This window comes from Pungitius pungitius, chromosome 19, assembly GCF_949316345.1.
Source record: "Pungitius pungitius chromosome 19, fPunPun2.1, whole genome shotgun sequence".
Classification (NCBI taxonomy): Eukaryota; Metazoa; Chordata; class Actinopteri; order Perciformes; family Gasterosteidae; genus Pungitius; species Pungitius pungitius.
This window is the reverse complement of record NC_084918.1, coordinates 15,769,947-15,784,676: the sequence shown is the minus strand read 5'-3', so window position 1 is coordinate 15,784,676 and position 14,730 is coordinate 15,769,947. Positions and strand designations below refer to the sequence as shown.

The 14,730-nt window shown below is 44.2% G+C and overlaps 2 protein-coding genes across 2 annotated transcripts; both read right to left on the bottom strand.

Annotated features, from left to right (window-relative positions):
• Positions 1-278: 278 nt before the first annotated feature.
• On the bottom strand, positions 279-1,364 carry LOC134107462 (trace amine-associated receptor 13c-like). Its single transcript, XM_062559074.1, has 2 exons — positions 1,192-1,364; positions 279-1,095 (listed from the first exon to the last, which is right to left on the bottom strand). Exons 1-2 carry the CDS (start codon positions 1,362-1,364, stop codon positions 279-281), a joined length of 990 nt encoding a protein of 329 aa, XP_062415058.1.
• Positions 1,365-3,477: 2,113 nt separating this feature from the next.
• LOC119198801 (trace amine-associated receptor 13c-like) lies at positions 3,478-4,572 on the bottom strand. Its single transcript, XM_037456308.2, has 2 exons — positions 4,400-4,572; positions 3,478-4,294 (listed from the first exon to the last, which is right to left on the bottom strand). The coding sequence occupies exons 1-2, from the start codon at positions 4,570-4,572 to the stop codon at positions 3,478-3,480; spliced, it is 990 nt and encodes a 329-aa protein (XP_037312205.2).
• Positions 4,573-14,730: the final 10,158 nt, after the last annotated feature.

The window sequence follows — 14,730 nt, the reverse complement described above, 5'->3', positions numbered from 1 at the left end:
ATACGTGAGCCAATTTTCTTCAAAATCTATCACCCAACTACGTTTTGTCATTTTCAGATTAGATTTAAAAGGATACAATCAAGACTTTCATGACTATTCAACTTCAGGTTGAGAGTAGACATGCCCAATGTGACACTTATGGATAACCAGGACATTCTGATGTTCTATCCCAAAATAAAGGTAATAAATAAGTTCACTGGACCAAAACTTGTTAATAAATTCTCATCACTATGACCAAATACATTTTCCCATCCATTTCCTCTCACAATGCAGTGTCTCTACAGCAGGTTTCTCTCACATGAGCCAGGCTGCAGTATCTTAAGAGTAACAATGAGCTTCATAGATTTTCTAAACCAGGGGTAAAAAAAGGCATAGATCAGAGGGTTAAGACACGAGTTAAAATAAAACACACATATCACGATCGTAGCAGATGAGAGATTGATCAAGCTGTCCTGGCCTGAGAGGGCAAAACAATAATATGGGCAGACGCACAATAGAAAGACAACTATAACGACACCAAGAGTCCTGGCGGCTTTCATTTCAGATTTTTTAGCTGTTATGGTCATTGAAAACTTGAGAGGTAAAGCTGCAACGTGAGACCTCATGGCACGAGCCTGAGTCACAGCCACCACAAAGACTCTCATGTACAGAACTATGATGACAATAACAGGACCAATAAAAGTCAAAAAAAGATCTGCAAGTTCAGCAATGTAGGTAATCACAATGATACACTCTCCAAAGCAGGTGGTATACCTGCCTGTTTTTTTCAGGTTATCTTTTAGCAGCAGAATTAAAAGGAGAGCAGAACATGTCCAACACAGACAAACACAGATCTTAACTCTCTTTTGTGTGACTTTGTTGGAATAATGTAGAGGCTCACAAATAGCCACATATCGGTCAACTGATATGAGCACCATGGTTCCTACTGAGGAAGAAACAACAATATAGTCCAGAACAATATAAAGCATACACATGAGGTCACCTAGAAACCAGCAGCCATCTTTTACCATAATTTGAAAGAACAAGATGAGGCCCACAAAGAAGTCTGAGACGGCCAGAGAGAGCAGGAGGAGGTTGGTGGGGGTGTGCAGCTGCCTTAGGAGATAAGGAAACAACAATCTCATCAGTATTGGCAGCAGAAACTGTTATATCATAAGATAAAGCTACCAAATTGATAAAATATCAGAATACTTGAAGTGGGAGATGGAGATGATGACAAGCAGGTTAAGAGTAACAGTAAGAAAACATATGGAGGATAATAAAATATAAATAAGCGTAGATACAAAGTGAGGATGCACTGTCCTCTTGCAGGAGGAGTTGAGGAGATGAGGAAAGCAAAGTTCATCTTCTTCAAGACTTTTCATTCTCAGAGACAGGAGACACGATGCTGCTCTGCTCGTCATGCAGCTGAAGAAGTTCTTTTCTTAATTCAAATCCCTCCCTTTCCTCTGGAGACAACTCTTTCTTAAAGGGAAGGACCAAACTGCCTTACTGTTTCATCCATCTTCATCTGTCTTTTCCCTGTACATCCCTTTCCCCTTTCCTCATTCTCCTTCACGTCTTTAGAAACTATTAAAATTTTCATCATGCTTTTCTGGTGCACATCACACCCACATCTTTATTTATCTTTTTACAGTGGCCATATACATTATTTTTCTTGGGACATACTAGGCTTGCTTTTGGACAAACAACATGAGAACCGATGAACATAACCCGTTTCTGTCTTTCAATATGTGAAGTACATTTGTATAGTATTGGTACACAACACAGTACATTGATGTGTCCTATACCATTTGTAGATATATAAGAGCAAGGGGTCAATAATGGAGCTTTGGGACCACCACAGCTTAGATGTGCTTCAGCAGAGTGGGCATCACCAATTAATTAAAGCATGTGAACCTATGAAAGGAACGAGACTTTATTGATGCCCATCCATCCATCACTTTACCACTTATCTGCCATCAGGTTGTAGGCCTGCGGGCTGAGCACGGTCTCCGAGACATTGCACCCCCAGCAGTGACGTCCAGCTTATTCTGGGGACTCACTACCAAGTTGTCATGAGTTTACAGCTCTGCTCCTCACCACAGTTTCCAAAGAATATGGCCACAGATTTGATAGGATCACGGAGACAACCATTGTATATTTGACTAAAAATAAGATGAATTTGGAGGATCAGAGATATGGTACATTTTAAAGATCCACAGTTATCTGTTGTTATTGCTTGATTGCATGTTAGTGTGTAAGTGGGTGTTGACATAGTCAACTTTATTTTAATGTTTCCTACAAAATATTTACTTAGCATGGTGGATCTTAGCTTTAGGATACTGGACATGAATTTGAAAATAACTACATCTCAATAACATTGAGACCTTTAATACTAACTAACAGATTAGCCAAATAGGTTTGGCTACATCATTTTGCTAACGTCTATATTCAACAAGCGATGTGTCTGCTGCGTAGTATCTCTGAGCATCCAGAAATCCGGGTCAATATTTTGTTCCATCTGTTTTTGGGATCCCCAAGATTACACAAGAGTTATGGCTCAATGTATTCATAGTGGTTTGTCCTCTATGACATTGTATTATGTGTTATTTTCAGTCCCTGTAGATTGCAATAATTTTGTACTTATATTAGAAAGAATAGATATTTCATGCACCTCCCAGTGGATGAACTAACCGAGCTGAGTAGAAGTAACATCAGATGATGAGCACAGTTTTTATTACCTGTTACAGATAATCAACTAAGTCAATGATGTTTTCACACCAAGATCAAAATGTTTGAAAGGCCCCTTGAAAGAACGCCTTGCACGTTTCTCTTTTACAATTGGAAGTTTGATTTGAATTACATCTAAAAGTCTTAAGCTGCAGAGTCACCTTTAAAGACTTGATTGCAGCCAAAATAACAACCTTATTTATCATACAAGTATTTATTATGTTAGTCTCACACATGTCAGGTAACTGTAATGGTGAAATATAATGATGTCATGACATTTTCTTATAGGGAGGTACGCTGCATCGCACATACAGTAATGTTTGAATGTGACCTGATGTCATTCTTTTTCCCATCTCACCTGTGAGCAACACAGCTGCATGGGGGAGATGGCAAACAAGAAATAGTGTCTGACTTAAACCAACAAAGGTTACGACCTGGTCCTCAGCAGCGACAACGTGACATAACATTGTACCATGACAAAGAGTTGTACTTTCCTGTGAATGCATAAAAGGATGTTGAGTCTCTAAACGTTGAGAAGAAGCTTACAACTTCCTTTTAATGAGAAGTTGTAATTTATTCCATAGAGAATAAATAATGCCGACTCGTGAGACTTTATTTGTAAATCCTACACAATGTAAAGACACACATATGATCTGCATTTACACATGTTGGTACAAAGTTCACTGGACAAAAACTTGTTAATAATTTCTCATCACTATGACCAAATACATTTTCCCGTCCATTTCCTGTCACAATGCAGTGTCTCTACAGCAGGTTTCTCTCACATGAGCCGAGCTGCAGTATCTCAAGAGTAACAATGAGCTTCATAGATTTTCTAAACCAGGGGTAAAAAAAAGCATAGATCAGAGGGTTAAGACACGAGTTGAAATAAAACACACATATTGCAATCGTAGCAGATGAGGCACTGAGCAAGGTGTCCTGCTCTGAGAGTGAAACACAATAATATGGGCAGAGGCAAACTAGAAAGACGACAACAACGACACCAAGAGTCCTGGCGGCTTTCGTTTCAGATTTTTTAGCTGTTATGATCATTGAACATTTTAGAGGTAAAACTGCAAGTTGAGACCTCATGGCACGAGCCTGAGTCACAGCCACCACAAAGACTCTCATATACAGAATTACGATGACAATGACAGGACCAATAAAACTCAAAAAAAGATCCAAAAGTGCAAAAATGTAGTCATTGACAACAACACATTCTCCAATGCAGGAGTTATACCTGCCTGGTTGTTGAAGGTTATTTTTCAACACCAGAGATTGAAAAAAAGCTGAACATGTCCAACACAGACAAACACAGATCTTAACTCTCTTTTGTGTGACTTTGTTGGAATAATGAAGAGGCTCACAAATAGCCACATATCGGTCAACTGATATGAGCACCATGGTTCCTACTGAGGCAGAAGTTATAATGTATGCTAGGTACTGATACAGAATACACATGAGGTCACCTAGAAACCAGCAGCCTTCTATAAGCACAATTTGAAAGAACATGAGGAGGCCCACAAAGAAGTCGGAGACGGCCAGAGAGAGCAGGAGGAGGTTGGTGGGAGTGTGGAGCTGCCTTAGGAGATAAGGAAACAACAAGCTTATATTATTGGTAGCAGCAATTTTTGCTGAGAACACTTTTTTCCTATCTACTCAAAAAATGTATCAAATGTCTGAATACCTGAAGTGGGAGATGGAGATGATGACAAGCAGGTTAAGGGTCACAGTGAGCAAACATATGGAGGATAATAAAATGTAAGTGAGCATGAATACAAAGTGAAGACGCATGGCCTTCCTGCAGGATGAGTTGAGCAGAGAAGGAAAGCAAAGTTCATCATCTTCAAGTATTTTCATTCTCAAAGAGAGGAGACACAGTGCTACTCGGCTGGTGATACAACTGATAAGGCTCTTATCTCCTTCTACATCCCTCCTTCTTTTACTCTGGAGAAAACTCTCATAGTGGGAGTGACTGAACACCCCTCCCCTTACTTTTCCATCTTTCTCTATAGGTATCCTTCTCCTTTTTCCCCTTTATGTATCCTAAACATCCCTATTTCCATCATGCTCTGCAATGAGAAAGACCACAAAACAAGGCAAAAAGGCAAATCACAAAACAGCCAATAGGTTGCCTTCTTGCGAAAGTTGTGGCCAGAAACAGGAGTAGAGACAGTGTAGTTTCCTAAAGAAAAACCAGCCTCCATCCGTTAACAACTACAGGCACTTTAGATAGGCTCCTTCCTGCTCAACTCAACTTTATTTATAAAATCGATGAAACTGGACCGATGACCTGGAAATTGGCCAATCTTGGATCTCACAAGGACTTCAGCACGCTTCCCATGCTTCCTTCGCGTTTCATCCGCATACACAGACATCAGACTCAATGCGACCGGGACAAAATGAGAGTGCAGATGCCAATCAGTATCGGACACAGCTGATTGAATATTAGGTAGCGCTATGCGACCATATACCAGAGGGGAGCAAACAGAGCGCGCGATAAAACAACCAAGAAAATCCAGGACATGGTCAAACTTTACTAATCTTCTCCAGTTCGGGGACCACTGTACATTTGTGCTTTTCCTCCTCACAGAAGCCTCTGTAGATGGTGGTTGTCCCTGTGGTGGTCCTGCCGTACACTTGGCCTGCTACTTGCAATTATTTGTATAATTTCTTCTTAGGAATTGAATGTATTATACGTTTTTTAAATTATTTATTTTGTAGACATGACATCCATTGCAGTCTGTCCATCCCGGGAGAGGGATCCCTCTTTTCTCCTCATGGAAGGGTATGGTTTGGAGAGTTTTTCCTGTGCCGATGTGAGGGTTTCAGGACAGAGGATGTTGCATCAGGAATCAGGAAACGTTTATTGCCATAGTATGTTGTACATACATGGAAATTGTCTTGGCGGAAGGTGCATAGAAGACAGTACAATAAAGACAACATAGTGCAAAAAAGATAAAAATATAATAAAATATAAGCTATGGGTTAGTACGCTAAAAACTAAAGCTATGGGTTAGTAAGTTAGAGGAGATAAGATAAAATTAGGATAAAGTGCACCAGCTAAACAAAGTGACGAGTGACAAGTGAAAGTGACAGTGATGAATGAACATGGGAGTCGGAGTCAGTCAGGGGGGGCCCAGCTCTGTTGATGAGCCCGACTGACGAAGGGAAGAAACTATTCGTGTGGCGGGACGTCTTAGTCCTGATGGACCTCAGCCTCCTGCCGGATGGGAGGGGTCGGCTACAATCTTTCTGGCCCGCTTCAGAGTCCTGGAGAGGAGGAAGATTGCAGCCTGCAGCGTACCACACGGTGATGGAGGAGCAGAGGATGGACTCGATGATGGCCGTGTAGAAGTGCACCATCATCGTCTTTGGCAGGTTGAATTTCTTCAGCTGCCTCAGGAAGAACATCCTCTGCTGAGCCTTTTTGGTGATGTAGCTGATGTTCAGCTCCCACTGGAGGTCCTGGGTGATGATGGAGCCCAGGAAACGGAAGGAGTCCACAGTGGTGACGGGGGAGTCACACAAGGTGAGGGGGGAAGGTGGGGCTGCGTTCTTCCTGAAGTCCACAACCATCTCCACTGTCTTCAGGGCGTTAAGCTCCATGTTGTTCTCGCTGCACCACGTCACCAGGTGCTCAGACTCCCACCTGTAGGCGGACTCGTCCCCACCAGAGATTAGTCCAATGAGGGACCAAGAGGCAGAGACGTGTTTCCCCAGCTTCACGTGCTGCTTCCTGTCGGACAGGAAGTCAGTGATCCACTTGCAGGTGGAGTCGGGCACGTGTAGCTGAGAGAGTTTGTCCTGCAGCAGAAACGGGATGATGGTGTTGAAGGCAGAGCTGAAGTCCACAAACAGGATCCTGGTGTAGGTTCCTGGGGAGTCCAGATGCTGGAGGATGAAGTGGCCATGTTGACAGCATCGTCTACAGACCTGTTGGCTCTGTAGGCGAACTGCAGGGGGTCCAGAAGGGGGTCGGTGAGGAACTTGAGGTGGGACAGGACTAGCCGTTCAAAGGACTTCATGACGGGCCTGTAGTCATTCAGTCCTGTGATCCTGGGCTTCTTGGGAACAGGGATGATGGTGGAGGCCTTGAAGCAGGCTGGGACGTGGCATGTCACCAGGGAGGTGTTGAAGATGGCGGTGAACACAGGAGACAGCTGGTCAGCACAATGCTTCAGGGTGTGAGGCGAGACTGAGTCTGGACCGGCTGCTTTCCGGGGGTTTTGTCTTTTGAAGATTGACGTCACTCTCCAAGACAGAGAGGGGCAGTGGGGGAGGGGAGAGTAGTCCAGAGGTGTGAGCACCTGATGGGTCGGGGGAGGTGGTGGAGTTGTGGGGGATGGAGTCAGGACATTGTCTTTCAAATCTGCAGTAGATCTCGTTCAGCTCATCTGCCAGGCGGAGGTCATTCATGGAGTGGGATTTTTCGGCTTGTAGTTTGTGAGGTGTTTAAAGCCTCTCCAAACCGAACCAGAGTCGTTAGCTGAGAACTGATGGAGTCTCTCAGAGTACAGTCGTTGAGCGTCTCTCACCGCCTTGCTAAACCTGTATTTAGACTCTGTGTACAGGTCTTTGTCCCCACTCCTAAATGCCTGATCCTTCTGCAGACGTAGTTTCCTGAGTTCCGCTGTGAACCAGGGTTTGTCGTTGTCATAACTCACCCTGGTGCATGATGGTACACAGATGTCCTCACAGAAGCCGATGTAGGAAGTTACAGCCTCTGTGAACTCATCCAGATTGTCAGAAGCAGTCCTGAAAACATCCCAGTCTGTGCAGTCAAAACACGCCCGAAGATCCTCTAGAGCCTCGCTGGTCCACTTCTTGGATTCCCTCACCGCAGGTTTACAGAGCTTAAGTTTCTGCCTGTATGCAGAAATCAGGTGGACCATGACGTGGTCGGAGTGTCCCAGCGCAGCACGAGGGACGGCGTGATAAGCCCTGCTTGCTGTAGTGTAGCAGTGGTCCAGCGTGTTCTCCTCTCTGGTCGCGCATTTAATAAATTGTTTGAACTTTGGGAGTTCATGGCTGAGGTTTCCTTTGTTAAAGTCACCGAGGACAATAACCAAAGAGTCCGGGTTGGTCCGCTCCACACGCCGTATCTGGTCGGCGAGTGTCACGTTGCCCACCAGCGGCATGTAAACACCGACCAGGATGAATGAAGCGAACTCACGGGGGGAGTAGAAGGGTTTGCAGTTGATGATAAAACATTCCAGAGCAGGAGAACAGTGTTATTGGATCACTGTTACGTCGTTGCACCAGTTGTTGTTGAAGTAGAAACAGATACCTCCACCCTTCGTCTTGCCGGAGAGCTCCGTGTCACGGTCCGCTCTGAGCAGCTGGAAGCCGGCCAGCTGGAGCGCGGAGTCCGGTATCGATCCACAGAGCCACGTCTCCGTGAAGCACAAAACGGAGGATGAAGAAAAGTCTCTGTCCCTTCTCACCAGCAGCTGAAGTTCGTCCAGTTTGTTGCATAGTGAGCGCACGTTGGAGAGAAAGATGCCTGGCAGCGGTGTGCGAGAACCACGCTTGCGGAGTCGCACCAGCGAGCCGGCACGTTTTCCTCTCCTCTGGCGTCTCGCCACGTGGGTAAAGGTGAGCGCACCTTTGACTAGAATGTCCAGTAATTCCACAGATGAGAGAAGGAAAGTTGGAAATAACTCCACTGGAGTTGTTCCACGGATGTTCAAGAGCTCGTCTCTGGTGAAAGAGCTCCAGGATTCGTAACAGAAAACACAATTAACGACGAAAACAAAAAAAAACAAAGAGCACCGAAACGCCGAGGCATCAATGTAGCATGTGTACAGACTGTAAAGCCCTCTGAGGCCAATTTGTAATTTATTTGGAGATGACCACGTTGCTGTGGAGTTCTGTTGTGATTGTCAAAACATGCATATGCTTTATTTACTCTTTGGACAGTGTGTAAGCAATAAAGAATATAAACATATTGGAATATGAAATTAGTTTTGTTATACACATTGTCTTATCTTATGTTTTATCAGACCTTCCGGATTATATGCCCAGCTTTCATGACGCTTCTATGGTGAACGCGTGGGCAACCTTATGTGATCTTTACTTTGATCTTATTTCTATATACGATTTATTTGTGATGGCACTAGAGCTGAAAATAAGTGTAATCCATGCACACATGATCATATCAAGCTCTTATTCGAATACGAAATGTGACAATGGCATGTCCATCTGCAGTTTATGCATTTGTCCCATGTTCCAAGTATCTGTTCAATGTAAAAAACTTTTGATGTTGTTATGGACATACACACATAGTGTGATTGAGACCCACTGGGCCTCACAGCTTTCGGCATGTAGCCCATTACCCGTCGCTGTGTATCTCTGCAGCCAAGGCAACTTTCACACCTGCTCTCATTAGTGTCACATGCTGACAGCAGTGCAATCAGAGATGGAACTGTGAGATGGAACAAGGTAACATTAACACATGATGCAATCGTTGCACATTGAACAGAGGTTGTTGTTTTATGCTCTTCTTTAGGGCTAAACTTTTGTCACTTGATCTCTTTTTCATATGGAAAAAGGAACTACCGTAAATTCCGGACTATAAGCCACTACATTTTTCCCACGCTTTGAACCTTGCGGCTTATACAACAGTGCGGCTAATGTATCATCTGTTTCACGCGCTAATACGGGGGAGCGAGACAGGCGGGTGCAAGTTACGGGCAACCGTAACTTGCACCCGCCTGTCACCCGCACAGGAAAAACTCCCCAAACCCGCCTAGAACCCTCTCAGACTGCCTTCACCTCTCATCCCATGCGTTTCTTCTCAACTCATGAAAATCATCACTGTTCACCCAACAAACCCTCAGCGTCTGCCACTGATTTAGAGAAACACGTCCCTTTATCCCCTTCTGTCCATCATCTGTCTTCTCAATATGTCCCCTAAGCTGCTGGTCATCGTCTCTATCTCACATGGCCTTCACAGCATACGATTAACATGTTGTTCTACATCAGGGCTGCCCAATAGGTCGATCGCCAAGCAGTGCCGGTAGATCGCATGCCACTGCATATGGCGTTGACAACGGGAGCCAACGGAGAACTTGGTAGTGCTGATTAGCGATCCTGGCTGACTCCAATCAGTGCAAGTCATCAGAGTAAGGTAATGACCAAGAATGTGTGCAATGGTTGTGAACAATTCATTAAATTGCTATGGGGATTGTGTATTTTATAACAACGAATACTCAGTGTTCATTTCTACAAAGCATTTCAGTGTCTCTTCCCTTGGTTGGTTATTTTATCTATAAGGTTGTTGAGGATTTCTGCCTTCAGGGCCAACAAACGGGTGAACATTGTTGTTCAGGAATGAACCTATAATCTGTAGTGACGTAGGTAAACAGGTGTACTCTGCTGAAGCAGGCTCCACTCAACCCGGATCCCTTCATAGCTTCCGGTTCAAACACATTGTGCAAATATCCTGCTGTGGATGTTCTCAAGTGCCAGCAGAGGTGGGAATAAGTCACTGTCATGCAAGTCACAAGCAAGTCTCAAGTCATTGCCCTCGAGTCCCGAGTCAAGTCGAGTCACAAGTCAAAGCCAACAAGTCTCAAGTCGAGTCACAAGTCGTACCATTTTAGTTTCGAGTCATTTCGAGTCCTTTTATTATAGTGGGGACGGGGAACCCTGGGTGATGGTGCGCTGCCTCACAGACCTAGACTACGAAGGGAAGGGTAATGGTGGATGGACTGTGACTGTGTTATAGTACTGTAACGCTCACCCCAATGCTGCAGCGTAAATAAGGAGGCGATGACTGGCTTGCAACTCCGCTGCATTTATTTATATAAAAAAACTCAACTTCGGTCACTGTTGGCCGTCACCACGCCGAACGAACACTTCCGCATACACGGACCCCCAAAACTCGGGTTGTCTCGCGTAACTACAGCTGGTAACAGAGCATAACGTGAACACATGCAACATCTGCATAACTGATTAACTAATAACTTTAACTCAGCTCATTACACTACTTTAAAACGGACGTTGACATAATGTTGGCGAGGATTTCCTGGAGTCTGAATCCGGGTTCAAAAATCCAGATTTTTGTAACCATGAACGAGCCGTCTCGTTGATACGGTCAAATGGACTGCAGTGATTGGATGTCGTGCAGGCAGCGCGCACTCTCGCATACAGGTGGCGCACATTTATTTGACAGATGCAGATAAACAGAGCGGCGCGGTGGTGTGAAAATGTTTTCCCCCAGTTTTCATGGGAAGTAGCAAGTCTTCTCGAGTCAAAAGGCTCGAGTCCAAGTCAAGTCACGAGTCATCGGTGTTCAAGTCCAAGTCGAGTTGCAAGTCTTTGTACGTTTTGTCGAGTCGAGTCTCAAGTCATCAAATTCATGACTCGAGTCTGACTCGAGTCCACACCTCTGAGTGCCAGTTCCTGTAGGCCTACGCCAGGGCCTGCTACCACCACAGCAATGTTACGATGGAGAGCTGTAGGACAGAGACCAGCAGTCGTGAGGCTTCGTTTCATTATCTGGCATTATGTTTCAGGCAGCACGGTGGTGTGGTAATTAGCACTGTCGCCTTGCAGCAAGAAGGTCCTGGCGTCGACTCCGGCCTGTCAGGCCGGAACCCACAACAGGACTCAAACGCCGAGGTGTCAGTGGGCTTATTTTATTGTATGAAACAAAGGGTTCTCGATGGAGGGGTCCCAAATACGAAGGGGGGTGGAAAAGGAGGAAAATCAAACAAAGGAATAAACTAAGACCTATGAAGAAAAAAAACTAGACTAAGGAAGTTAACAGAAAATCACTCTTTCGAAGTAGGCAAAAACTTATGACACACTACAGCTGTGACTTGGAAGATGGCTTTGGCGTTCAGACAAAACAGACTAAACGATTTGGCACGCGGACTATTAAACATGTGAGGGTAATGGGGAACAGGTGGACACAATCAGGAATCAGGGAAGACTGGCAGGTGACACAAGAGGAAGGGCAAGTGGTCTGAAACGTTAGACTCGACACGGTCTGCATGTTCTCCTTGGCTCTTTCTCAATATGTGTTCTTGTGTGGACTTTTGTTCTCGTGGACTCGTGAAACGTCATCAGGCGCAGCCCGAGTACTGTTCCAATTCTAAAGTCCGCATCTGGCCGAGAGCGGTCATAATACCCGGATGTGACTCGCCCCGCCCATTTTACCGGGCATGCATCGGAGCAGCTCGTCTGTTCTTGTGAGAGCCAAATATCCCAGAATGCATTTCACCTCAGCAACAGGCAACAACGACAGGGAAAAATAAACAACTTTATGTTGAAGTTTATAAATACTACTTTATTTAAGTAACGTAATGTAATTTCATGACTGAAGTTAGATGTTTAAGCAACTTTTGTCGTTACAATGTGCTCCGTGGATGGAGATGTGAGGTGTAGTTAACGGACCGTCAGACCCTCCAGCACCGGGGGCTCAGCTCATCTCAGCCCGCACAGAGCAGCCTGTTTTCAGCGAGTCTTCTGTGAAATGCGCCGCTGGTTTTCACGTCTCCGTAGCGGTTATACATGAGATTTAACTGTACCATAACGAGTCTTCATAAGTTTTAATGTGGTGTCAGAGACTGATGTTGTTCACTGGTTATGTCTGTTTGAGGACAGAGTTTAGATTCATAACTTCATGTTTAATTGTAACTTTAACGTATTGTAACGCTCCGTGCCAATAAGGAGCCAGGTTTATGATGAATTGGGTTTATTCTGCTTCTCACCAACCAAACACAAGTCTTCCAACACACCCGACCCGCCACATTTGCGCCCACAACCCCCCGGAAGGGGCGGCACCCCAACCCTGGCCCATGCAACACTAACAATAACAGAACCATATACATTTTGGAACTTCAGACACGCTACAGTATTGTCTTTATCCGCAGAGTGCCGCTTGTTTATAGTCTATCATTGTGCATTAAAACTAACAATGTTTTTAAATTAAAGGCCTTGAGAAGACCGTCCTCGAGACTCTAAACCGGCAGCGGAACTTCAGCTTCAAAGAAACTCTGAAGCATAATAATGAATGAAAAAATTCCACAGTTGAATTATTGTATATTTCTCTGTAAGATCTTTGATGTGTGGTCAGCAGCTTGCTGTATGAGGAACACTATACTAATTATCAGCCTCTTGATGTTTGAGTAACAAGACAAACGGCACTAAAATATTTTAGTATAATAGTTTATTTTTTGTTACTGTATCCAACCTAGTCCTCCTAAAATGATAAAGCTAATTATTTTATGACTGATTATATATATGGTGCTCAATATTATATATACCATTTCTAATTTTAAATGAAACAACAGCTTGTTAAGAGTAAAATATTTAAGTCAAAAACTAAATTAAAACGTATTAGCAAGACGTGGTGACGACATCAAGTCAGCTGCGGTTCCAATTGCGGAAATGACCGCTCTCCGTTCTCCCGAACCTGCGAGTCAGGACTTCGGGGTCTGTTCTCGCGGGAACGCGAGTCCGTTCTCGCCCTCTCAGGTATTGAGAAAGGGCCCCTGTTTCTGTGTGGGTTCTGTCCCGGTACTCCGGCCACTCCTCCCACAGTCCAAAGAGATGTGCTGGGGATTAGGATGATTAGTGAAAATTGGCCATAGGTGTGTGTTTGACATTGACTGACGACCATCTGATGTTATCTACGCTTGACCGCAGACCCCCCCCCCCCTGACCCTACATGAACGATAAGTGGCTTTGAAGATTGATGGGTTATGCTTCAACATTATCTGAATGAATACATCCTTTTATTACCATTATATTGTTTTCGGCACTTTCTACACCTTAAGCGTTCTCGTAGCCCCTTTTATAACCCTTTAGGGTAGATTATGTTTTATGACACATCAAATTTACTGGAGTCGTGGAATATTTCTTTCTTTGATATCAGTCAGTTTAATGGATGAATCTTATTAAAACTGGAGAAACTTATTTTTCTTTTTTCTGTATTGACAAAGTATAGAGTTTGTTGGATGAACAAGTTGTGGCATAGCGCTATGAGAAAAAACACTCATTTAACATCCTCTATCAAAACTTTTACTTAGAAATACAACTAAGAGGCTAAACCTTTGTATCCCACTAACATTTTAATATTCAAAAACCGAGGAATACAGAATATTTTCACAACAGGGATGTTTAGGCCTCTATGGTTATACGTAAGACCGCACGCTCACTGTGTTTTATATTTCATGACGTCAGATATGTAAGCTGTTTAGTGCATGTCTCCGAAGGAAACATGCAGTACATTCACCAACTGAAAAGTCCTTTGTGTTTCGCACAATTAGTCTCACAGTAACATCTCTGATTGCACTGCTGTCAGCATGTGACACTAATGAGAGCAGGTGTGAAAGTTGCCTTGGCTGCAGAGATACACAGCGACGGGTAATGGGCTACATGCCGAAAGCTGTGAGGCCCAGTGGGTCCCAATCACACTATGTGTGTATGTCCATAACAACAACAACAAACTCTGAAGTTTTGTACAGCGAACAGATTCTTTCCGAACTGGAACAAACATGCACAAACTGCAGATGGACATATCATTGTCTCATTTCGTATTAGAATAAGAGCTTGATATGATCATGTGAGCATGGATTACACTTATTTTCAGCTCTAGTGCCATCACAAATACACTCGTATATAGAACTGTGATGAAAGTAATGATCAGAAGGTGAGGCCCGTGGCTAATAGGCCTGGACTACCTAAGTGGTGCAGCAAGCTACTTCTTTCTAGCTAGGTTTCTGGTTCTAAGCACTAATATCCACGTTCATGATGGCTGATGCAGGACCCGTCTTTGAGCGAGCTATGTGGCACCAGCTGTAAGACTCCTCCCCCTTGTCCATCAAACTCTGCTCTGAAACACTTCATCCTCTTTCTGTCTGGCCATGAGAAAGTAATTCATGAAATCCTGTTTTTGTCATGGGAAAAGAGGGAGGAGCGAGATACGATCGGCTTTATGACCGAGAACTTTTTGGAAAAATGCGAGAGCTCAGCAGTCTCTCGTCCACTTCTCTCTCTCTGATG

What these genes read in the sequence shown, in the direction of transcription:
- LOC134107462 (XM_062559074.1), bottom strand. Translation starts at nt 1,364, where the DNA reads ATGAAAAGTCTTGAAGAAGATGAACTTTGCTTTCCTCATCTCCTCAAC. An exon ending in ATCTCCATCTCCCACTTCAA is followed by an intron (nt 1,096 to 1,191) that starts GTATTCTGATAT and finishes TTATCTCCTAAG; the next exon opens with GCAGCTGCACACCCCCACCA.
- LOC119198801 (XM_037456308.2), bottom strand. Translation starts at nt 4,572, where the DNA reads ATGAAAATACTTGAAGATGATGAACTTTGCTTTCCTTCTCTGCTCAAC. An exon ending in ATCTCCATCTCCCACTTCAG is followed by an intron (nt 4,295 to 4,399) that starts GTATTCAGACAT and finishes TTATCTCCTAAG; the next exon opens with GCAGCTCCACACTCCCACCA.